The sequence below is a fragment of the Choloepus didactylus genome, chromosome 2, assembly GCF_015220235.1.
Source record: "Choloepus didactylus isolate mChoDid1 chromosome 2, mChoDid1.pri, whole genome shotgun sequence".
Taxonomy (NCBI): Eukaryota; Metazoa; Chordata; class Mammalia; order Pilosa; family Megalonychidae; genus Choloepus; species Choloepus didactylus.
In genome coordinates, this window is record NC_051308.1 from 226,014,809 (window position 1) to 226,040,073 (window position 25,265).

At 48.9% G+C, this 25,265-nt stretch overlaps 1 protein-coding gene across 1 annotated transcript; it reads left to right on the forward strand.

Annotated features, from left to right (window-relative positions):
* The first annotated feature begins 2,185 nt into the window (after positions 1 to 2,185).
* IL22RA1 (interleukin 22 receptor subunit alpha 1) lies at positions 2,186 to 24,148 on the forward strand. Its single transcript, XM_037818288.1, has 8 exons — positions 2,186 to 2,374; positions 3,302 to 4,059; positions 7,746 to 7,878; positions 8,654 to 8,832; positions 10,716 to 10,891; positions 17,101 to 17,239; positions 21,067 to 21,188; positions 22,217 to 24,148. Exons 2-8 carry the CDS (start codon positions 4,017 to 4,019, stop codon positions 23,138 to 23,140), a joined length of 1,716 nt encoding a protein of 571 aa, XP_037674216.1. The 5' UTR covers positions 2,186 to 2,374; positions 3,302 to 4,016; the 3' UTR covers positions 23,141 to 24,148.
* Positions 24,149 to 25,265: the final 1,117 nt, after the last annotated feature.

The following is a 25,265-nucleotide window of genomic DNA, read 5'->3' on the forward strand; positions in this document are numbered from 1 at the left end:
AATCCCATCAGCCATGTGTTGAAGGCTGCAGTTGGAAGCCATCCAGCTGGGTGCATGGGGAAGATGAGGGCCAGGGATGTGGGCAGGGCACCAATATCTCCTGCTTCAGTGAGGCCAGAGCTGTGCCCACCCCCCCTGGCAGCTCACCTGATTGCAGCTATGGTCCATGGAAGGACAGAACAGCCTCAGCATGGCTGACCTTGCAAACCCAAACTCACTGTAGTAGATCTCTATGGAGGAGGGTCTCCCCAGCTCCCAGGGGTTCTCCCAGGGCCACCTGGTGACTGCCCAGCAAATGCTTGCAAATCATCATTTACTGGTACCGGGATGGGCACCAGACCCAGGCTGAGTTGGTCCAAGTCCCTTTCCCTGGGATTTGGAAGTCTTCCTGGCTGCCTGGACCTGGAACAGGTATCTTCCAACCTGCTATGGCCATATTTCCCACTCTGAGGAACGGGAAAGCCCATTCTAAAGATGAGACAAGAAGGGGGCTGCCACATGAGGAGCCAAGATGAGAAATGATAAGCTCCAGTTCTGGTCCATTCCCAAGGCCCAGCCACAGCTCTATTCTCAGCTTCTCTGAGACACTCTGACACCTGGTTTTGAGCCAGCATTTAAGCCAGCTCCTGGGGGAATCTGGGGGCATCTATTCCTTGTAACCAAATATACTTGCTAATTCACAAAGACACAGAGACAGTGAATGTCCCAGTTTGTGGTCAAGGTTTGAGTATCTGCCTCTTTGAAAGTATGTGCAAAAGGTCCTTTCCAGAAAACGGAACAAAACTTTCCTCTCCAAACCATCTCCGCACTTGGCCTTCTTATGCCAGGTCACCTTTTGAGCTTCTTTTAGCCTGTTTGTTGCCCTTCTGGACAGCGGTGGCATGACAGGGCTGCCCAGAGTGCATGTGTTCTCACAAGAACAGTGCTCGAGGCTATGGGAGAAGGGAGCATTGGGGTAATGGATGCTACGTCCCAGAACTCCTCTAAGGAAGGGACTGGTTTTCCTTCTGGCACCAGCATCAGGCACAGGGTTGAATGAATGAACAAGTGAATGAATGAATGGTTCAAAATCAGTAAGTGGTTGAGCCAGAACCCCCAAGGGGCTGGATGTGCCTGACTTCCATATAAGGTGGCCAGAGAGCTTGCTTAGACGATGCCATTCTAGAGTCCAAATTCCCGCTACATGGAAATGACTGTCATCCCCCAAGCCAGCATCCGCTCAGAGGAGGGGAGGCTGCAGGGCTGTGTGGTGAGTGACTCGGCGAGGCAGTCGGGAGAAGAGGGACTCGAAACAGTACCTTAGTCTTCTAGTATTTCTATCCTGGAACTTGTTATTTCCCAGATGGTTTATGGCTAGGGCTCAATAAGTGATTCCTTGCTTACATCTTTCATGAGTTCATTTCTGTGTGTGCAAAGTGGGGCTAAAGTGACGAGGGTGTTTAAGTTTTCCTTCTCTTTCTCTCTCTTTTTTTTTTTTAACAGACCAGACTCTCTATGTGAATCTAAATAAGTGATTGCATTCCGTGAGCCAATTACTCAGGAGATACTGGCCTGCCCTGGGACCCAGCCCAGCCCGGAGAGCCCCGCCCCTTGGCAAGTGATGATGCAGGATACGGAGGTGTGACAGCTTTTCTCAATTGCCCAGGGTGGGTTTTCTTTTTCCTTACTCTTTAAATAGGTAAGGAGGAAAAGGTGGGGGTCCTGAGGTAGGAGTGCCTCTGAAAGCCTGTCCTGGTTGGGGGTAGGGGGTGGGGGAGCTTTCCATGTGTCCATGCCTGCAGGATGGGCCCAGGCTGTCCTTGCAGGATACACACCACCCCGGTCCACCTCACCCTCTCGGGCACTGGATGGGCCGCCTTGGAGGCCGATTCCAGCAGGGTCCCGGAGCACCCTTCCCTCCCTTTCCCCCGGAGCCTCAGGCCCTTTCAAAGCCTGATTTGCAGGAGGCGGTGCCTTTACCTCCCCCTTCCCTGGGATTTGGCCTCAGAAACTACTGCCAGTTCAAACCTCTAAGTGGACCTCCATCACTGTCCCCAGTGCCCCCTCCCTCCTTCCCGACACCCTACACATGCCCGAGTCCAGGTTTCTGCAAAGGTTTTAGGGAACTCACTTTGCCCTTGGATCCTCATTTTGTACCAGGAGGCTCGCTGCACGAGACCACCTCCTCAGAAACCATCCAGAGGCGTCAGTTTGCTTGGTCCTCACAGCAACGCTGAGTAGAGACTACTTTTTCCATTCTGCAGATGAGAAAGCTGAGAACCGGTATTAGGTTAAGTGTCCTGCACGCGGTGGCTGAGTGACAGAGGAGGGATTCAAACCCAGTCAATTCCATAAGTTGATTCGGACACCTGCTCTATGTTCGGCCAAGTGGAAGGTACAGAATAATAGACATGCTCTTTATAGTCAGAATGCTTTCTCTCTCACTGGGGAGACAAGAACCACTGAATTTTAGAGACCAGAGAGTGAGGTTTTCTAGGTTTTCCAGAGGTCAGAACCTCTCTCTGAATACCTCCAGCAGCCAAGAGCTTTCTACCTCACCAGCCCATCCCGAAGCCAGCCACGTCAGCGTAGTGAGAACTGTTTCCTTACACCAAGGGAAATTTGCTTCCTTAGCATGTCCCTCCACTGGCCTGGTTTTCCCATTTACGAATTAGTTATACAAAAGGGATCTAGAGCCTTCTCCTCTCAATGGTGCTTATGTTCCACCTCCCCTGGAACCCGAATCTCTCCTTTCCCGACTTGAACGTGTGACAAACTGAAGAATAACATTGGACAATGCCAAGATGCAGGGCAGATGGGAAGCTTAGGAAGGATTTTTGAAAGTGAAACTGTCACAAGCTACAATTGTCATGAGCAGTCATCCCCCAGGAGGAGAAACCATGCCAGCTGGGCTCCCAGAAGAGAGAGCTTGCCTGAGGGAGAGGAAATGGCATTCTAGGACAGACGCACAGCCCAAACAAAGGTGTTTCTTTAATGTCCATTTGTTTTGCTCAGTGACCTTGCTTTTTCTTAATACAAAATGCCCCCCAGGAGCAGGGCTCTTCGAGCCACCCCAACTATGGTCCAGGCTTCAACGTCGCTGGGTCCAGCAAACCTTGCCCCAAACACCTGTACCAGTGACTTCACGTTAGTCTCTCTAGATGCAGTGCTGCGTGGCAGGATGACAGTTTGGCTGAGCAATTAAAATCTTTGTGGTCCCAAAACCAAAGGCCCATTCATGCCACCAATTTTGCCACCGTCTGTAGCGCAGCAGAAGGAACCACTGAAATTTGAGATCAGTTATTTTTCTAACCTTTTGCAGGTTCCAGACCCCAAAGGCTCAAAACCAGAGTGCCTGGGCTTCCCCACCTCCAGCAGCTTCTCTGAGAAGAGAGCTGTCCCCAGACCTGTTGTCCGGCACAAGGGACCAGTCTCGATATGGGGTACGAGGAGGGACATTGGACACTGTAAATCTCTTCCTGCCAGAACAAAGTCAAGGAGTCTTAGCTTTTCCTTTGCTGCATGGAACATTCTGGAATTCTGAAAAACAGTTTTTTTTCTCTGTTGTTCCCTTATCTGGTTATTTTCCTAGGATAAATCCCCTGGGAATGGAATTGCTGGGGCAAAAGGTATGCAGGTGTGGAAGGCTTTTGATTCATAGTGCCAAATTGCTCCCTGATAGAGCCGTATGTTGTGGATCATCTTGTCCTGTGCTGCCTCTCAGCTGCCCGATAAACCTTTACAGAGTCTTGGGGTGAATCAGCCACCGGACCAGACAAACAAGCCAACCTGTGGCTGCGGCTGTTGCTGCAATTAGGAAGGGAACTCCCTTGGCTCCCACCCAGGGCCTGGAATGCCAGAACACCCAGCCAGACACCTTTGTACCCCTGCTCCCCACCAGCCCAGGTCCCACCCTTGCCTTCATTCCCCGCCCCGCGCCCGGGTGGAGTCAGCCAGCTGCCAAGGCGGCAAAGCTTCCCAGCCCTCCTTCTGCTCACGGCCGGACGGAGGCCAGCAGGGAGCCACGGGCGGCCCCGATGCGGACACTACTGACCTTCCTGGCTGTGGGATCCCTGGCCGGTGAGTGCTCGTCCACCCTGTGGTCGGACATCCCCCCACCCCTGAGCCGGTGGTCAGGGTCATCTCCCCCCCCCCACCCCATTCAGCCCTAAGAACTGCCAGTTTCAGTTTCTTCTCAGCGAGGGCTAAACGTGGTGCCCAGGTCCCTGGAGAAGCAGATGCCCAGCTCAGGTTGCTGGGGAGGATGAGAGGATAATGCAGACCCTGGCTGCTCAACTGGCCCTCGAGTTTGGGGTGGGGGTAGCCAACTGTCTGAACTGGGGGTCCCAGATAGAGGACCAACCTGGGAGATGGGCATCCTGTGAGCCCTCCCCAAATCATTCTGGTAACAGTTGTGCTATCCACTCCTCTGCTTTTGGCTGGCACTAGCCTGACAAGGGGAGGCGGGAGAGGGAGGGGATGGACAAAGCTTGAGTCTGGCCATTGCTGCTCCATGCCCCAGGTGGGGGTGCCTCTTCCAGCCTCTCTTGCAGAAATTGAAAGAGCATTTTCTCCCAGAGTGGCCAGGTCTGCTACACCGACAGTTCTTAAAAGAACCAGGGTCCTTTTGCAAACAGGACTAAAAGGCATAATTTTCAAATCCAATAAGGAGAATGTGGATTCAGTATTATGGAAAACTTTCAAACAGATGCTGGGGACCCTAGACTGTGTCTCTGCTCCCCAAAGATGTTTATTAAAATGCCGGGAGCTTTCTCAGGAAGTCCAAGCATGGCCTCCGCAAGGCCCCTTCTTGCTCAGGTGCGGGATGAAGCAACAAGCCCACGGAGGGTGGGCGCTGACTGAACCCACAGCTGCCCTCGATCCTTCCAGTGGGTCCTTCCCACAGCATCAGACTGGGCAGTCCCCATGTGCCGGACCTGTTATGGGCCCAGGAGATTTGATGCATCCCCTAGACATCCCAAGGCATGTTCCTTTAGACCCCCAGCCCCTCTGGATGGAAGCCTTAAAGGCTCCCAGCCCTTCATGATGAGGCACCCCTGAGAAACGGCCCTCAGGAGACCATTAGGGGACTGTAAGGTCATTTTAGGGACCCAAGTCCCCCCCTCCAGTATTCTTAGGCTGACTCTAGAGAATATTGAATTGTTTTTTGTTTGTTTGTCTTTCCTTAGCATCCCTACTGGTTGACATAGAGTTGTTTTCCCACATAATGTGGAGACTTCCCTTTCGTAAAGCCTACCAGGCTGTCAGGGTCACACGTCTCCCCAGGATTTCACAATGTGGACTTTCACTCCAGGAAGTGCAGGAATGGACAGGCTGATGGCAGATTTGAGGGAAACAAGGCACAAGCTAGGCAGGAGAGGCGAGACCTTGTTAGCCCCCAGAACACCCTAAGGAGTGGGCTGCCTGAGGTCCACCACCCACTTCAGGGACCCTGTGTCAGCTCCCTCCTGAAAGTGGCATCACCTTTCACCCAACCCAGCGCCTATACCTTTAAGGTGCCCCAGCCTCAGCCACCCAGACAGTCTTCCCACCCCCTGCCCAGGACACTGACCCCAACTAGCAACCTTTCCCACTGAAGACCCTAGCCCACCACCGAGAGGCCCAGCCCACCTCAGAAACAGGGATAAGACCCTCCCAACCCCCAAGGCTCCATTCCTGTGACTCCAGGAAAGCCTGGAAAACCATCTTTTCCATAGCTTCTGGGCCAGACCAATCTGGATGCAGAGAGGATGGGTTGCCCAAGATTCAGCCAGGGAATGTGTCCCCACAGCTGCCTCCCCCTGCCCATGGACCCCTCTTGCAGAAATACTGTAGATGTGGCAGGGAGGCATAAGTCACTAGCTACTTCCTTGCACCTGGGCTTGCCAGTGGTCATGGTCATGCCCTGGGACACACACATACACACACACACACACACACACACAGCTCCACTGGGTCTGCACCTGTGTGTTTCCCACCCCAGCCGGCTAGGCCCTTCTGAGCATGCTCAGAACCAGCTGCCTGCCATGGCCGCCATTTTCCTGCACCCTCTTCCTCACCACAGGCCAAGCTTTGAGGGGCCAAGAGAAGGGTTTTGTAAGTCAAGGGCTCTCATTTACAGTGAAATTTGCTTCAAAGGCAGTGGCCCCACTCTGGTCCCTTTCTTGGGGCCAGGCCTTTGCTGCCCTTTCTTCGCCATAAGCAGTTATGGACCAGGCAAAGGTCTAGCTGGAAGATGGCGGTGCACTCTTTCAGGGCCAGCTTCTCCTCTCCTCTCTCCTCCCTAAGCTGGTCCCATGACCAGGGGCTCAGGCAGATGAAGCTCCCCTGACACCATAAGAAACGGTGAACAGGACAGGCCCCTCCTGACACAGTGATTCACTTGCTTTCCCAGGTCCCATCCCCTCACTCAACACACATGTATAAGCACCTACTGTGTACAAAATGCTTTCGCAGGTGCTGCCCCATTGAATCCACGCCACAACCAGGTTAGCATTGTGCTGCAGGCTCTGTCGCTGGCTAACTGTGACACTGGACCAACAATCCGCTCCAAGCCTTGGTTTTTATCTTCCATAAAATGGGGCTAGCAATAGTATCCATCTCATCAGGTCCTTGTGAGGATTTCATGAAGTAAGAGGCCTAGCCCAGGGCCTGGGAGCTGGGAGGCCCTTACAAATGGTAGCTACTGCTGTTGTCCTTGTTTTTCTTTAGCTAAGTAGAATTATTCCCATTTTAGAGATGAGGAAATTGACATGATAATTGCTTAAACAACTTTCCGAGGCCAGCCTGCCCGTGCATAGCCCCAGGTCAGCACCCTGCCCCAATATCAGGTGTGTGTGGCCCCAGTGGGTGCCTTTGCCTCATTATGAAGGCAGCGTGGTAGGGTAAGAAGGGCGTGGTTGGCCAGCAGAGAGGCTGGGACTCCCAAACACCCCCTCTGCCATTGTTTGGGAGGACCGACTTTGGGCAAGTTACTGCTTACACATTTTAGTTGGATTTATCTAAAATAGGGGTGAGGTCACCAACCTCAGATGGTGTTAGGAATGAATGAGAGACAATAACCTTGTTGGCAAGGATGTGAGCAATTCGAACGCTCAAACATCGCTGGTGGGAACGTAAAATGGTGCAGCCACTTTGGAAAACAGTTTGGCAATTCCTCGAAAAGTTAAACATAGAATTACCATAAGACCCAGCAACTCTGCTCCTAGATACATAACCAAGAGAATTGAAAACTTATGTCCACACAAAAACTTGTTCACAATAAGTGGAAACAACTCAAATGTCCATCAGCTGATGAATGGATAAACAAATGTGGCATCTCCATTCTATGGAATATTACTCAGCTATAAAAAGGAATGAAATACTGATTTGTGCCTCAATATGGATGAACCTGAAAACACAATGCTAAGTGGAAAAAGCTTGACACAAAAGACCACATACTATATGATTCTGTTTGTACTAAATGTCCAGAATAGGCAAATCCATACAGACAGAAAGTGAATTCATGGTTGGCAGGTGCTGGGGAGAGAAGGGCATGAGAAGTGACTGCCAGTGGGTGTGGGATTTCTTTTTTGGGGTGATGAAAATGTTCTGGAATTCGGTAGAGGCCATGATTGCACAACTTTGTGAATATACCAAAAACCACTGAGTTGTACACTCGAAAAGGGTGAATTCTCTCCACCACCCCGACAGGGCAGTTTGAGAGAAGGCAAGGGGTGGGGGCCGTCTGTGAGCCCATCTGCTCACCCTGCTCCCGCCCCCTGCAGCCCACATCTCTGAGGACACCCCGGAACTTCTTCAGCACGTGAAATTCCAGTCCAGCAACTTCGAAAACATCCTGACGTGGGAGAGCGGGCCAGAGAGTGCAGCCGCCACAGTCTACAGCGTCGAGTATAAGAAGTAGGCTTCTCTCCCAACCTGCCCTCTTTTGATTCTGCTCTGAAACCACCTCCTCCAGGAAAATCCCCCTCACTCCACATGTTACCCGGCCCCTCCCAGCTGTAGCGATGCTCCTTTCTGTTTCTTTTGCGGAGGGAAGATACAATCATGGTTAAAAGTGCAGGTTCTGGAGTCAGACTGTCTGGGCTTGAATGCCGCCCCCGCTCTGTGTGAACTTCTCAGGTGGATTGAATTAGATAAAGAAAACATTTAGTGCTTGTGTCTGGCAAAGAATAAGCTGTGTATCAAAAAGCTGTGCCCACTCTGTCCCCCCACGTCCCTGCTCCTGCTCTTCTCCCTTGCCATGGAGGGAAGGAGGGTTAGCATGGGCTCAGCAGGCTGCAAACCAGGGTTCCATTCCCCTCTCTGAGCCTCAGTATGCCCATCTGTAAAATGGGAATAAAAAATGCCTGCCTCGAAGGATTATGGTGGGGACGAGTCCAGGCTGTGGACTTGGACTGGATGGGGTGAAATCCTGGCTCCCCACATACCTGCTTCAAACATTTGATCAAATTTTACTTTTTTGAGCCCCAGCTTCCTTGTTTGAAAAAGAGGGAGAGTAACTTAGGGAACTCACGGGATCATCATAAAGACTAATGGAGCGAATCCACCAAAAGGGCCTGACACAGAAAGCGTCCTAAATAAATATTTGATGTTGTTATCATTATTAATAAACCACAGGCATGGGGGAAGCCTGATTACTAAAGGTTTGTTCCTGCCCCTCGCTCCCCAACAGGTACGGAGAGACAGAATGGCTCGCAAAGGCAGGCTGCCAGCGTATCACCTGGAAATCCTGCAACCTGACGGTGGAGACGGGCAACCTCACCGAGCTCTACTATGCCAGGGTAACCGCCATCAGTGCAGGAGGCCAGGTGGCCACCAAGATGACCGACCGGTTCAGCTCGCTGCATCACAGTGAGCAGGGGCCATCTACCTATTGAAGGGGACAGGGAGGGACGGGGGGAGCCCAGGCCGGGTGGAAATGGTGTCTTCTCTTCTAGAGTGAGTGGAGGTGCCCCAAGGCTCTGCCTCCACGGGGGCGGTTAGGGATGTGGCTTTTGGGAAGGCGCCCATGGTTAGAAAGCATCTCCAGTGCGTTCCTGCATTTTTCTCTCTGGTCATTCTCCCCCATTGTCCCTTTGACCTCCTCCAGCCCATTCTCCACGGAGCATTCAGAGGGATCTTCGCGAAGCCTAAATCCAAGCGTCTCGCCTCCTGCTTAAAACCCTTCAGCAGCTTCTCATGGCTCTTAAATAAGATCCAGTCCCTTGCAGTGGCCCACAAGGCCCTGCCTTTCTCTCTGTCCTCATCTCGTGCCCCTCTTCCTGCACCCTTCCGAGCTCCAACAGTTTCCTGCCTCAGGACACCTACTGCTCCCAAGGGATGTAGCACTTGTCCCAGCTCTTCATGTAGCTGGCTCTTTCCAGCTTTAGGTCTCAGCTTCCAGTCACCTCCTAAGTGAGCATCCCCACTCCCAGCCCTAACAGCTGGATCTCATAGGTCTCTGCCTGCAATTCTCTATCACAGTGCACTGCTCGTGCCACAATTTAAAATTATCGTCTTTACTGTTGGGTGTGTCATCTACCTCCCCCATTAAAATGTGAGCTTCATGAGGGCTTGTTGGGCCGTGGAGCCCATTGTATTCACAGCTCTTAGCACAGGGCCTAGCACATAGAAGAGTCTGGATACGTAATCACTGAATGAATGAATGAATGAATGAGGTGCCAAACTCCTTACACAAATAGTGATGTTCACCAGCTGATTTATCAGCTACATGTTTTTTAGGAAATATAAAAAATTAAATTAAACAAGTTATTTTTTTTCTGGCTTATTCAGTTAGTACATGTTTATTGTAGAAAATTTGGAAAATATAGAAATGCACAAAGAATAAAAATGAAAGTTGCCCAAAATAACCTAAACATTCTGATATAACCACAGTTATTCACAACTATATCTAATATTTTATAATCTTTTTTTTTCATGAAATGGTATCCTGAATGTTTGCCCATGTCATTAAATGTTTTTCCACAACATGATAGTTCACAGCAGCGAAGCAATCCATTCTATGGAGTTCTCAAATTTACTTACCTAATTTCCTTTCAGAGGACATTCAGCTGAGTTTTTAATCATATAAACAACCCAGGTGAGCATCCTTCTAGCTTAGACATTTTGAATCTTGGAGGGCAATGGACCCTTGAGGGAGTTTTCAAATGGGCTTCAAGGGGAAGGGAGGGGAATTTCACAAATCCCTGAAATTAGTTGTAAGATTTTTGTATATGTACATTTTTAGGGAGAAAAGATCCATGGCATTCATCAAATTCTCAAAGGGGTCTGTAAACCAGTAAAAGTCATTTGGTTATTTGGAAAATTCCATCTTGACAGGGATTAAATCCTAAGGGCTGGCCTTTGAGGCTGAATGGAGGATGTTTGGACCCCAAAGATTATTTAAGATATGAATCATCAGTCTTTAAAATGTTTGTTGCCAATAGAGTGGGAGGAAAGGTGTCTGGTCAGTCTCCTGGTGGAGATGGAGGGGCTGGGAATGTGGGGGCAGGAGCAAGGCCAAGGGCAACGTAAAGGGCCAGTGGTCTCGTCCTGGGTTCTTCCCACTCACCCTGGTAATCTCTTTGCCAGCCTTAAATCCAGACCCAGAACTTTTCTCCCTTCACCTGTTTGTTTAGCTGATGTTTCAGAAGAACAACAGGTTAAGGCAGGAGGAGGGGGAAGCCGTCGCTGGCCATCATCCGACACTCCAGCTGATGCTGACTTTTTCTTTGCTCTCTTTCCCTTTTTCCCAGCTACCATCAAACCCCCCGACGTGACCTGTATCCCCAGCATGAGATCGGTGCAGATGATTATCCACCCCACCCTCACGCCCATCCTCACAGAAGACGGCCACCAGCTCACCCTGGAGGATATCTTCCACGACTTGTTCTACCACCTAGAGCTCCAAGTCAACCACACCTACCAAATGGTAAATGTAGGTTGCACCCTGCTCCTTCCCTGCTGCAAAGCCCCATCCTCCCTCTATTAGATCCGCATTGCTTTAAGGTGTCATAAATCAGCATTTCCCAAAAGGTATCTCTTGGGAGGCCTCTTGAAGCCTGCAAGCAACATGACCAACAGCCTCCCTTTTGTAGATTCACATACACATCAGCTTGCTAAAGGCTCTGAGAAGTCCAGCAGAGCCTGGACTTCAGCTTCAATTTGTTTAATACAACTTCTCTCAAATTTATTTAACCAGAGAGATTACCCCCCACTTTTTTTCTCCCACAAAATATAAACTTTTTATTTTTTTTCCCAATGCCTACTAATATCCTTAGGCAACCCCTTTGGGGATTGCTGCAATCAATTTCTACTGCTGAATTTCTGTTTGCTGGTTCTCCACTGTTTGTAGGAATTGGATACAGGCAGCTTCTTACACAAGTAATAACACAAGGCCTAAGGCGAGGGCAGAGATTGTCAAACAATATAAAAGTTATTTCTTTTTGTGTTCAGAAAATATATGTTTTTTCCCCTAGCATGTGCCACTAATCCATAATTCCACTGAACAAATATTCATTTTAGGCCTGCTCTGTGGTTTCTACACTCAAGGAATTTATCATCTAGTGGGTGAGGGGGTAGTTAAAACAAGAATGCAAACAGCCATGGGTAGTGGGAAATAAGAGTATTATGGAGGGAAATGATGTCAGCTTGATGAGATCTGGAAAGATTTCCAGAACATTTTCATAACTGGCCATCATCCAGGGCAGTCATCCAGGCCCAATTTCTGAGCACCTCCTTATGCCAGGTAATATAGATGCAAAGGATGTCATGTAGTTTTCACAATAGCCCTATTAGGTAGGTGCTTTTATCTCCATTTCCATATGAGGAAATTGAGGCTCAGAGGCTAAGTCACTTGCTCAAGATTGCTCAGCAAATAATAGCATAGTAGGATTCAAATCTAACTCTGTTCAAAGCCCACGTTTTTCCCACACTGGCCTACACTGCCCAAAAGGATCAGAGAGGGAAGCAGGGAAACAAGACATTTTTGGAAAGCACAAAGCTGCCCAATTTGGCTGGAGTCTAGACACATGTCAAACAGTTTCTCAAAACATGTTCCCAAACCAACTGCATCAGAATTTCCCGTGCCACTTGTTTAAAATGTAGGTTCTTGGGTCCTCCTCCAACCCACTGATCAAATTTCTATAGTTCTAATGTTTACTCCATTAACTTTTGTTCAGCCTTGGGATCTGAATTTTAGGATTTTAGTGAGCAACCCAGCTGCTTCTTACCCACCCTGAAATTTGAGGCCCACTGCTGAAGAGGAACCAGGAGAGAGAAGCCTGGGAAGACAGGTGTGGGATGGTGAATGGGGGAACTTTTATTTATTTCAATAGTCAAGGAGAACAAGGAGAGATCAGTCAGCCAGGCGAGTCCTTATCACACCTTTTTTTGCAAATATTTGGAGTTTTTCAAGATACTTTATTGTTATTGATTTCAATTTAATTCAGTTTGTGGCTTGAGAACATGCTACATATGGTTTCAATCATTTTACATTTATTGAGACTTGTTTTTTTTTGCCCAGCATCTGGCCTATATTGGTGAATGTTCCAGGTGCACTTGAAAGGAACATGTATTTTGCAATTTGGGGGGATGCAGTCTAGAAATATCAATTAGGTAAAGGTGGCTGATAGTGTTGTTCAGATTTTCTATGTCTTTCCTGATTTGGGCAGGGAAAAGTCTTATCGTTCTTTTAATTGCTGAGAGAGGGTATTAAACCTCCAGCTCTGATTTCAGAGTTGTCTATTTTTCCGTTTAATTCTGTGAATTTTTGTTTCATAATTCTGAAACTCTCTTATTAGACACATAAACATTTATGACTGTTATATCTTCTTGATGAACTGACCTTTTTATCATTATAAAATATTCCTTTTTATCTAAGGTCATACTATTTGTCTTGAAATCTACATTACCTAATATTAATATAGCCACTACAGCCTTCTTATACTTATAGTTTGAATGGTTTATCTCTTTACATCCACTTACTTTCAACCTATCTGTGTCTTTACATTTAAAGCGCATCTCTTGCAGACATTATTCTGACAATCTTTGTCTTTTTCTATTGAGATATAATTCATATACCATAAAATTCACCCTTTAAATTATACAGTTCAGTGGCTTTTATTATAGTCACAAAGTTGTACAACCATCACCAGTATCTAATTCCAGAACATTTCAATCTTTGCCTTTTTACCGCACTGCTTAATCCATTAACATTTGAGGTAATTATTGACATGATAGGATTTGGGCCTACCAATTTATTATTTGTTTTCTATCTGTCCCTCCACTTCTTTTTTGTTCCTCTATTCTTCTTTTCCTGCCTTCTTTTGGATTAACTGAAAATTTCTTAGAAATCCATTTTAATTTGCTTATTAGCATTTTAGTTATAACTCTTTGGTTTATCTATTTACAGCAGCTGCTCTGAAAATTGTAATATAAATCTTTAACTTTTCACAACCTACTGAAATTTGATATAAAATGTAAGAACCTTGCAACTGAACAGCTCCACTTACCCCCTCCCAAACTTTATATCATAGTTGTCCTAAGTATTCCATCTAGTTATGTATGACATAAACCCCATAAAAATGTTATAATTTTTACTTCCATTATATATATATTTTTTAATTTTATGGAAGTTTTAATAACATATAAAAATATAGCCACTTAAATGGTAGTCTGCAGAAGGTTAAAGGCAAATATACATTTTTTAAACAGAAAAGTTAATACAGAAACAAAGGAAAGGGACTCACACTCAGTGTTCACATAAAAAGCTTCAACCCTTCCTTCAACTGATACAGTTTTGTTACAAGACAATCAAATATATAACTGCTGTTTTAATTGATGCTGGAATGTCAGTATTTTACTAAATACCACGTTTCTAATAATTACTCCTTCAACCTCTTTTGAAGCATTCATTTACCAAGTGTTCACAAGTAAAAACAACAAAAATGGCATCACAAATACGTGCCGCTGGGTGACAGCAGCCAAGCTCCCGACAACACATCCAGGCTTCGGGGCTTCCTCACCAGGATGTCTCCCATTGTTAAATAAATATTCCCGGAGTTCTTGTCCTGGGTTAGGAAGATAAAGATAGGATGTGCTCTAGCCTTCCCATAGTCCCAAAAGAAGATTAACCTTGACAACAAATAATTCCTCTTTATGTAACTGAAGCACAAGTGATACTTAACCAAAAGTGGCAAGGGCTCCTTGCTGTCTTTGAAGCTATGATCAAAAAAAAAAAAAAAAATTCCAGCCCACACGAAGAAAGATTTGGGATCCTTAATTATGTATCTATCAAATGAAGGCATTGAATGACTGCCTAGAACAGAGTCTTCTGCTTCTAAAAAAAAAATGAAAGCTATGTGTTAATCCAAAACAGAACACAAATGTAAGTTGCCATATGATGAATGTTCTTCCAGTAAGAACCCTTTCATTTCTTCCAGCCTCCCTTTAAGATGAAATTCTTCCAAAGAAGCAGTTCTAAGTTCCTGAACATTGTCATTTTTCTAGTTGAAGAGGAAGGCTCACACAGAGATCTTTTTCTTCATGTGGCTTGATTTATTGTCTACTGTTCTTTCCTTTACACCTGCAGAACTCTCTTTGGCCTCTCGTGTAAGGCTGGTCTAGCGGTGATGAAGAACCTCAGCTTTTGTTTATCTTGGAATCTCTTTATTGCCCCCTCTTTTTTGAAAGACAGTTTTGCCAGATTTAGAATTATGGGTTGGCAATTTTGTACTTTCAGCACTTTAAATACATCCTCCCATTCCCTTCTTGCCTCCACGGTTTCTGACGAGAAAGGTTAAAAAGACATACAGATTGATAGGAGTCATAGCCCTGGCAAAGAAGAGTAAAGCATTAGAAACCACCAATGAATAGGACTAGACATGGGACATACCAGACAAAGACTAATCTACTGAGGCTCCCTTGTACGTGACACATTGCTTCTCTTTTGCAGCTTTCAGAATTCTCTCTTTCTCTATGGTATTTAACAGTTTGATTATAATATGCTTTGGTGTGGGTCTATTTGGGTTTATCCTGTTTGGAGTTCATTGAGTGTCTTGGGTGTGTACATTCATCTCTTTCGTTAAATTTGGGAAGTTTTCAGCCATTATTTCTTTAAATATTCTCTCTGTCCCTTTCCCTCTCTCTTCTCCTTCTGGGACTCCCACAAAGCATTTGTTGGTACCCAGATGGTCCCACAGGCTCCTTAGGCTCTGTTCACTTTCCTTCATTCTTTCTTCTTTCTGCTCCTCAGACTGAGTGATTTCAATTGTCTTATCTTCAAGTTCTCTGATTCTTTCTTCTGCCAGTTCCAATCTATTGTTGAACCCCTCTAGAGAATTTTTTATTTCTGTTACTGACATCTTCAGCTCTTGTTTGGTTCCCTTCCATAATTTCTTTCTCTCTTTTGATATTCGCTTTGTGTTCAACTATCATTTTCCTGATTTCCTTTTGTTCTTTGTCCATGTTTCTTTTAGCTCTTTGAAATATTTAGCACCATTTTTAATGCAATTTTATTGAGATATATCCACATAACATACATTCATTCAAAGTGTACAATCAGCTGTTCACAGTATTGTCATATAGTTGTGCATTCATCACCACAATCTTTGAACATTTTCATTACTCCAAAAACTAAATTAAAAATTAAAATAAAAAGAGTATCCAAAACATCCCCTTTCCCTCCTCCCCACCATTGTTTGTTTACTTTTTTAATACAGTTTTATAGAGCTATAGTCACCCACCTTAAGTCATCCACAGTGTACAATTGATTATTCACAGCACCATCATACATTCATGTGTTCATCACCAGAATCAATTTTTGAAACTTTTCCTTTCTCCAAAATAAAAATAAAAGCAAAAATGAACACCTAGATCTTTCCATCCCCTCCATCCCACCCTATTCTTCTAATTTTTGTCCCCATTTTTCCAGTCATCTGTCCATACACTGGATAAAGGGAGTGTGAACCACAAGGTTTTCACAATCACACAGTCACAGTGTGCAAGCTACAAAGTTAGATAATCGTCTTCAAGAATCAAGGTCACTGGAGTGCAGTTCTACAGCTTCAGGTATTTCCCTCTAGCCATTCCAACACACTAAAGACTAAAAGGTGATATCTATATAGCGCATAAGAATACCCTCCAGAGTGACCTCTCGACTCCATTTGAAATCTCTCAGCCACTGGAACCTTATTTTTTTTCATCTCTCTTCCCCCACTTGGTCAAGAAGATCCTCTCAATCCCACAGTGCTGGGTCCGGGCTCGTCCCCAGGAGTCATTTCCTGTATTGCCAGGGGGATTTACACCCCTGGGTGTCATGTCCCTTGTAGCGGGGAGGTTAGTGAGTTCACCTGACAAGTGGGCTTAGAGAGAAATAAGGCCACATCTGAGCAACACAGAGGCTCTCTGGGGGGACTCCTAGGCACAATAGCACTATTTTTTAAAAGTCTTCTTCCGCTATGTCCCAGATCTAGTCCTACTCTTTGGTGGTTTCTAATGCTTTAGTCTTCCTTGCCAGGGCTGTCACTCCTATTGACTTGTATGTCTTTTTAACCTTTTGTTGAAACTTGGACATTTTAATATTTTAATGATGTGTACTCACTGGAATTTAGACCATGAGACATCTGTTCCTTAAGCTTGTATCCAGCTAGTGTTATGACAGAGCTTTCCTTGATTGCCAGGAGCCTCTCTCCACCACACTGGCCTCGCGTGCTCAGCCTCGAATGCGGGGAGCTGCCTGCCCTAGCCGTGTGCCCCCTGCCAGGCAGTGTGCAGACCCTACATACATATTTTTAAAGAAATTAAGAGAAGGAGAAAAGAAGAAGAATTAGAAGAAGGAGGAATGGTGGGGTGGTGGTTGTGGAGATGATGAAGATGATGATGATGTTGATGGCAGCAGCTAGCATTTGAAGAGTGCCTGCTGTGCGCCGGGCACTAAGTTAAAGTACACGGAGTTGGGGACCAAGTGTGTGTGGGGATAAGGCAGAAAGCAGAGGGATGGGGGTGGAACGTGCAGGCTGAGCTTCTAGTTTCTGGTACCATTTTACTACTGTAATAACCCAAGAGGAGGAGTGAACAGTTTTGCTCCACCTGGAAAATGGCATGTAAAAGGAGTCAATTTGGATTCTCTGTCACATTCAGCACCTTGGAGGGAAGCAGAAAGAATATGAATTCGTTGACCTGACTCCTGACACAGAGTTCCTTGGGACCATCATGATTTTTGTCCCAACCTGGTCCAAGGAGAGTGCCCCCTACGTGTGCCGGGTGAAAACGCTGCCAGGTAAGTTTAGCTGAAGCCAGATGGAGTCTGAATTCCCCTCTTTCCTCCCTGAAACCAAAGTGAAGCTTGGCGGTGCTCTAAAACACTGCGGCTGAGTTATTCATGTATTATTAAGGTGACTCTTTGTTTATCCATAAATGAGTTAGCTGATGGGTTATCATAGGAAATAGGAGAGCCTACATCTGTATTTCCTCTCCCTGGCAAGCTTTGTGTGTACTCTGGCAAAGCAAATGCATCTTAATATTAACCCAGGAGAGATACGCTGGGGAGAAACATCACAGGGGAATGAGCAGGGAAGATAAAAAGATCTTTCCATATCCTCTAATAATGGTGATAATGAAAACCAGCCCTTCTGCAGTGCTAATCAGGTGCTAGGCAATATGAAGCCCAATCCTCATAAGCTGTCTATTATCATCCTCATTTTACAGATGAGGAAGCCGATTTTCAGAGTGGTTAAGTAACTTGCCCAAGGTCACACAGCTGGTGAGTGATGGAACTAAGGTTTGAACCCAGGCAGCCTAACTCTAGAGACCATGTTCTCATCGCTATGCTACTCCAGAAATAGTTTTGACTCTTGACAACATGACGTCTCAGGCTCCCTTCCTCCGGCACACAAAGTAGGAACTTGACTCTCCTCCTAAGTGTCATACTATTTTTATTTGCGTTTATTTTCACAGACACATAAAAATGCTGTAGTGCTCAGATTTACAAATTTAGAGGATGAAAGTAATAGCAGTGGACTGGATGGATTTGGATACATGATCTCCACCTTAGTCATCAAGTTCAGATTAATGATGTCTGAGGATGGTTTCTGTTCCAACCGTGCAAATGTTCAGAACGGGGCTGAGCACAGCACATGGCGTGGTGGGAAGAGGAAGGAGAAGACACATCAGTTAGACATCAGTCAGCTGTGCACCCGGGGCAGTCACTCAGCCCCTCGGGCCGATCCCCCATCTGACAGGCAGGGGCCCCAATGCCAGTGCTGCGGGATGAGCGGAGGCCAGGAGGCTGCTGGGAGCTGATCCTCAGGGGTAACTGCAGCTTGATGGAGTAGGTTCTGGTCCTCAGCGTGGTTCAGAAACTTAACTCATCAGTTCCCCCAAGAGCTCACAAGGGAGTGATTTCTCCCCACACGAATCCTAGTGCACTTATTTGCAAGGGAAGACGTGCCTGGTGGAAGAACCAGCACCAGCCCCTTGAACAGAGCACACCTTCCCTGGGGAAAGGGCTGCTGGGGAGACCAGACTGGAACTTAGCAAGAGAACGAGAAAAAGGAAACCGGCTTTATGGGCTCTGAAGTGCGAAGTATTTGTGATTTGAGACCCTCTTCCCTGGATGGTACCAGGCAGATCTCACCCACTCCTTGCTACCCCCCAACCCCACTTTTTTACAGCATGCAGATCATCCCACCCTTCTGCTGTTGTTGTACATGATCTAGCTCATGATGTGACACTATTTGCTTCTAAGGCTGTAGTTCCTTTTATATAAATCACACTTCTTGGTGGCTATTTCGTGCTGATAATACCGTTTATTTGTAAGGCACCCTATTCTTACAAATAAATGATATTATGTCCTACCATTTATTAAGCACCCACTACATTGCCAAGCATTGCGTTAAAAGTTTTACATCTATTATCCTGTTTAGTCTTTACAACAACCCTGCAAGTTGGGTAACATCATCCCCGTTTTACAGAGAAGGAACTCTGGGCTCAGAGAGGTTAAGCAACTTGCCTGTGGCTTCACAGCTGTTTAGTAAATCTGACTAGATCCATTTGATTCTGAAGCTTGGGCTCTAACCTCCACTTTGCATTGTTGTTTACAGCTAGTTCCCTCTATTGCACACTGATTCCCATTACTTACATTTCACAATGATACATACTGCCCTTGAACCTGTGTCCTAGGGTCTGTCTTACCCCCAGAATCCAGAACTCCCACTTACTTACCTCTCTGGCATCTGGAAGTGTCACAGAGCCTAGTTCACAGCATTTTAGTGCTGAAAAGGATTCTAGGAGTCATCTCACCCAATACCCTAATTTTACACTACACAGGCTTCATAGTGTAGTGGCGTTGGGGAGGAGCATTGGTGTATACAGGTCAATCCTGGTTTCTCCACTAAGTAGCTGTGTGACCTTGGTCATGTCACTTAACCTCTCTGAGACTCTTTTTCTACAAGAAGGGAACTCTGAGTTAGGTTGATGATTTAGTGGGATAACATAGGTAGAGCACCCAGCACAGTGCAGGACATGTAGTAAGAGTTCAATAATCACTGGCTGTATTTGTTAACAAATGGTAGAACAGAGAGGGTAGTACAACTGAAGGAAGGATGCGCAGCATATCAATGGCTGAACCAAAACTCTAAAACTCAGGATTCCTTACTCCTGGTCCAATATTGTCTTTATTATTCCATCCTGCCTTCCTGGGGGGTGAAAAATATACCATACCAGAGAATGTTCCAGGTCTCTATCCTGTACAATAAGGGTACAATAAGCAGTGGTTTCCCCAGTTATACTAGGCTTACAGAAGGGCCTTCCATGTATAGACATTTGGGTCATGTCTTCTCCCTGGAGCAGCGAGAGGGTATTATGACAGGGGACGGATATCACTGAGGTGGGAAGCTGACCCTGCGACACCCAAGCCACACGGGCTGGGGAAGGAGCTGGGCGTGGGCTACAGGTGGAGGCTCCAGTGATTCCCAGGTTCTCAGTGATGGCCAAGGTCATTGACAGCTGGTGATTAATTCCCCAGGTTGAAACCAACCAGGGGGTACAGAAATAGAAGGAAGGTGACTCGGAGAGTCAAGACCCTCAGATAATACAAACTGTCAGTTTTACCAAAAATCCCAACAACCTCTTCCTTATGGGCCCTACTTGGACTAGTGCCAGGAAATATGTCATGCCAAGAACTTCGGAGCCCACCCTAAAGATGCCAAAGCCCAGGGAGAAGGCTCAGGCACTGAAGTCCTCAGTCCTCCTTCTGCTCTCCTTTTTTTTCTGCTCCCCAGTTCCCATCCCCAGCAATATCTTCCATTACCTTGGAAGGAAGGCAGAGGGCAGGCCCTTGCCATTCCACTCCCTCCTTCCCTCTGCCTCTGCCCATCCCACCCCGCTTAGACCCAGGCAGGAGGGGCCCTTCCCTGAGCCCTGCACTCAGAGGGCCTCACCCTGGCCCTCTTCTGGCCATGAAGAATCCACATGGCAAAGGGGACAGGCCCCTCTGGAGCCTGTGCTCTACCTTCTGGACCACACTCTGGCTTCCTGGGACCCCCAAATTCCCTGTACAAACGGTCCTGAGCCTGTACCCTGTCTTTGCAGACCTCTTCCTTGGATCCTTCCTCCAAGGCAGACTCTCTGCTGATGGGCGGACCCTTGGCCCAGGGGTGGCCAGCAGGTGGCTCGTCCTGGGTGTCCGGATGAGCTTGGCTGTGAGGGCTGGGTGCCCGTATGCTTGCAAGGCCCTGGAAGTGTAAGATGGAGCTGGGGTGGGCTAGAGGCCTGCGGTGGGCTCTCCCTGTGCCTCTACATTTTAGCACGGTACTCCAAGAAGTCCAAGAACTCTAAATTCAAACCTGGCCTCCTGGATTATCATGAAGAGTATTTGTCAAGGTGGCAGCATAGAACGTATTTTATTTGGCAGTGTAATAGTGTGATCTATAGAGTCTGAAGATTTAGACGTATTGGAGTGTGGACCTCCATTTCTTCTCTTGCTGAGGCCCTGAAAATATTGGGGTACGGAGACACCTCCCCACGCCTCAGCGGCGGGGAGGAAAAGCCCCGATCCAGCCCAGACACGGACCCAGCCTCACCCTTCTCTGGCTCTTGGCTCACCAGATCACACGTGGACCTACTCCTTCTCCGGCGCCTTCCTGTTCCTCATGGGCTTCCTCGTCGCCGTGCTCTGCTACCTGAGCTACAGATATGTCACGAAGCCACCTCGGCCCCCCAACTCCCTGGTGAGCCCTCGCAGCCGGGGCAGGAGCGAAAGGGCCAGGGGAGGGTGCCAGGCAGCAGGGGGCACGGGCCCAGGGACCCCTAGTTCTCCCCGAGACGCAGAAATGAGGCCTGGATCCTCCCCTAGAGAAGCTCACATTCAGCCTAAAATCGACAGAATTGGGGCCCGGCAGGTCTGGGGGTGTGTGAAGAGCGGTGGGTGATCAGGAAGAGCGGGCGTGGAGTAGCGACCTCTGCAGCTTGACAGAGCCCAGGGCCAGGCAGTGACGTAGGAATGCAGCGAGCAGGCTGGGTATTGGGGTGGGGATGGGGGGCCGGGGTGAGCTGGAGCTCATGGCCTGTTTAAATGGGCAGCAGGTAGTGGGAAGGCAGGCCCAACCTTGCCAGTCCTCCCATTTTTCCAAGAGAAGACAATTTTTTAGACTGAAAAGCAAACACTCCCAATTTTCAAATATTGGCAACTAATTTGAAAAATGTGGGGCCACTGCAGAGGTGCCTAGAGCCGAGTGGTTTGGGGCCCCAGGAGCTGGCTCTTGCCTACCCAAGGGACAGAGAGGCTCTGAGGGCCTTGTGCTCGATGTGAAAGCCTAGACAAGCTGCTCCCTATAAACCTCTCCCAGTCTCCCCTTGGCTCCCAGCCCTTCGGACCTCAGCCCCTCTATCAGGCCCTTTGGGAACTATGAGCGGCACAGGCCACCGGCTCGAGAGCGTGCCCCAAGCCAACTAAGTCCAGGTCATGTACGTCCTAGATTATGTGCTTCCTCAAGAAACCATAGCAGAAATCCCTCCCTGAGATTATACAGACTATACAAGCAGCCCTCAACTGGGGCTGAAAACCCTGGTCCTTTCAGACTCCAGCATTTGGAGGAATCTCTCCGGAAACCCAGGGGTTGTGAGGCACATACACCCTGAAAAGTCCCCCAGGTGACCACCCCAGCCTCTGCCTCCCCATGGAGGACCTCCAGCCTCAGAGCCACCAGGGAGCTCTGACCGCGCCCCCATGGGGTGGACGGTGGTTGTCTCATTTCAGAATGTCCAGCGAGTACTGACCTTCCAGCCGCTGCGGTTCATCCAGGAGCACGTGCTGACCCCAGCCTTTGACCTTAGCGGCCCCAGCAGTCTGGTCCAGTCGGTCCAGTACTCCCAGGTGAAGGTCATTGGGCCCGGGGAGCTCCCAAGAGCCCCACAGCTGCACAGCCTGCCCGAGCTGGCCTACTTCCAGCAGCCAGACATCTCCCTCCTCCGGAGACACTCTCACCAGATGGTGTCCCCTCTGTGCTACGCCCCCCAAGCTGCCCCCAAGATGAGGCCTTCATCCTATGCACCTCAGGCAACCCCCCAAGCTGAACCCCCATTCTACACCCCACAAGCCGTCTCTGAGGCCCAGCTCCCCTCCTATGCCCCGCAGGCTGCTCCGGAGAGCTGGCCTCCCTCCTATGGGGTGTGCCTGGAAGGCTCCAGCAAAGACTCCCCACATGTGACACTTTCTAGTCCCAAACACCCCAGGCCTGAAGATCAGCTCCAGAAAGAAGCACCAGCTGAAAGCTGCACCCCAGATGGCCTTTCTCTGCAGCTTATGCAGGAGCCCCAAGAGGCCAAATCATTCCACCCCACTCTGGGGGGTCTCCTGAGACCTGAGCTGCCTGTGCTGCACGGTGGGGAACCAGGGACGCCAGGGTGCCTAGAGGGCCAGCTACCCCTCCTCTCCTCTGTCCAGATCGAGGGCCACCTTGTGTCCCTCCCTCTGCACCCTCCTTCCCCGCCCTGTTCCCCCTCGGACGAGGGCCAGAGTCCCTGGGTCCTGCTGGAGTCCGTCGTGTGTCCCAAGGATGAGGGCTCCATGTTCAAGGCTGAGGCCAAGAACCCAGTCCCTCAGGCCACAGATCCGGAGCAGCCCGTCCCGCTGGACTCCCTCTTCCAAGGCCTGGCCCTGACTGTGCAGTGGGAGCCCTGAGGGGAGGCCACCCTGTCACCACCCCAAACCCGCATCCTCAGCCGCCTCTCTGACACCCAGCCGTGCCACGTGCTCTGTGGCCCAGTTCCAGACAGCGGCCTTGAGAGAACCAGAGGAAGGAGGACGCAGGGACCCTGTCACGGGTGAGCTCCCCACCGGAGCAAAGAGCCATGATGAGGAGGTCTGGGTGTGCTGCGTGTGCAAATAAATGAGCATAAGCACACGGAGCCCTACGGAGCAGGACGGGGCAGGCAGAGGGAGGAGAGTTAACGCAGGGGGACATCCTGCAGATCCAGGGCCCAAGCTCCTTGTCCGCTGGACCCAAAGCCCTGCAGGAGCCTGCCAGTCTTCAGCCCATTCCGGCCACTTTGATAATCTGGTTGGACAGCGGGTGAGGCCTCTGCCCCCTCTCTGATTCCCCAAAGATGAGGAATGGAGCCTGGAAACGAACACCCTGTAGTAGGCTGGGCAGGACCGGAACAACCTGCATTTCTGGCAAAGCCAAAGGCAGCAGAAGGGCAAGACTCCAGGGAGGGGTGTGGCCTGCAGCTCATTCCCTACCAGGGCTTCTGCCTAAAAGTCCACCATTTCAACCTCATTCCTTTGCCAGAGGCTCTTCCCCAGATGAAATGCAGGTCCATCAGAGAGGGAGAACACCTTTTCTGCAGGTAGGCGTTTCAGACCCTATCCTGGGAGCAGGTCTTGAAAGGAACACGGGGCAGTGTAGTCCCTGAAGGAGACACTACCAGCAAACTGTACTTACTTCGCACCTTTGGGAACTCAGCCTTGGGTTCAGCCCGGCTGGGTGCAATCCCAGTCTTACCACTTGCCGGCCATGTGACTTCCAGCAAATGAATCGTTGCTCAGAGAAATTCAGTTTCCTCATCTGTGAAATGTGGATAATCACACCTACCTCCCGGGGTTGTGGTGAGGACAAAAGGAAGTCATGTCTGTGACGTGTTTAACAGCGTCTGGCATGCGGATGTGCCCAATAAATGGTAACTATTTCCTGTTGTGGTTTTTTTAAATCGGGCAGCGCAGGGAGCAACCCACTTCCCCAGTTTGGGTCAGCTTCAGAGTCATGGGACATTTTCTCGTGGGCCCAAGTTATCCTGATTTGCTCAGGATTATTCCAGGCCAAGCCGGAGGGGCTGGGCTGTCTGGGGTCAGCGAGAGGAGGGATTGCAGGGCCTTCTGGAAGTGGAGTCCAGAGACAGATGAGGTTGTAGGCGGACGCCGTTTGGGGGGTTGCAGCGGCAACCTCAGAGGTCCTCTTCTGCGTGGAGCCCCCAGGCCTCTGGCTCCCCACTCCCCTCCGGCGGCAGCGTCCTTCCACAACGACCTCTGCCCCGGTGTCCGCTCCTTGCTCCGCGCTGTCAGAGTATTGTCACAGCCTTGGTGTCATTTGCATCTCGGGTGACCCTAGTATCGAGAAAACTGAGGCCCAAACTGGCGTAGGGACTTGCCCAAGGTCCTGCTACTGAGGCTGTGACGGATTTGAACTCAAACCCAAGGCTCTTTGTCCTCATCGATAGAGGGAACTTGCCACACCTGTTTGGAATTTTGGAGGATGAATGTGAGGCTGGGAGGGCCCGTCCTGCCCCAAGGCCCCTTGGGAACATTATGGAGAAACAGGATCAAACTCCGGCTGCCTTGGTGGGACCCACACGCGTCTCCCCCTTCTCCTCCCCGTGGCACAGTAACAGGTGGTGTTCTTATCTGTTTGTCATTAATAGCTACCAGCGCTTCAGGGTCACTGGTTTAGGCCCAGTGTCCCCATAACAGGGGGAGGGGGGTGGCCCTCCTGAGCACCCTCCCCCATTCTCCTCTCAGCAGCTGTAACACCCTGCCCTCCCTCCCCCCACACTGCAAACAGGTCCACCTCCTGTCTCTTGTGGCAAACTTGGCCAAAGGTTGACTGTCTTCACCTTGTTTATTAATGAATAGCGACTTGACACCTGGGCTGTTCTCAGCCAGGTAATTGGGACAGGTGGGGCACAGAGATTTCTATCAAAAGCCGTAGGTGTTCTTCTCACTTGCAGGCCACGCAACTCTCCAAGCTCCCTCCGGGCGGCACACACCCCAATTACTCCATGATGCTCTCGGGGTGGCGTCTGGGGGCTCA

Excerpts from the sequence above, each read along its gene's own strand:
- IL22RA1 (XM_037818288.1), top strand. The coding sequence starts at position 4,017 with ATGCGGACACTACTGACCTTCCTGGCTGTGGGATCCCTGGCCG. Across the intron at positions 7,879-8,653 it reads TACAGCGTCGAGTATAAGAA|GTACGGAGAGACAGAATGGC; the intron begins GTAGGCTTCTCT and ends GCTCCCCAACAG. Across the intron at positions 10,892-17,100 it reads TCAACCACACCTACCAAATG|CACCTTGGAGGGAAGCAGAA; the intron begins GTAAATGTAGGT and ends TGTCACATTCAG.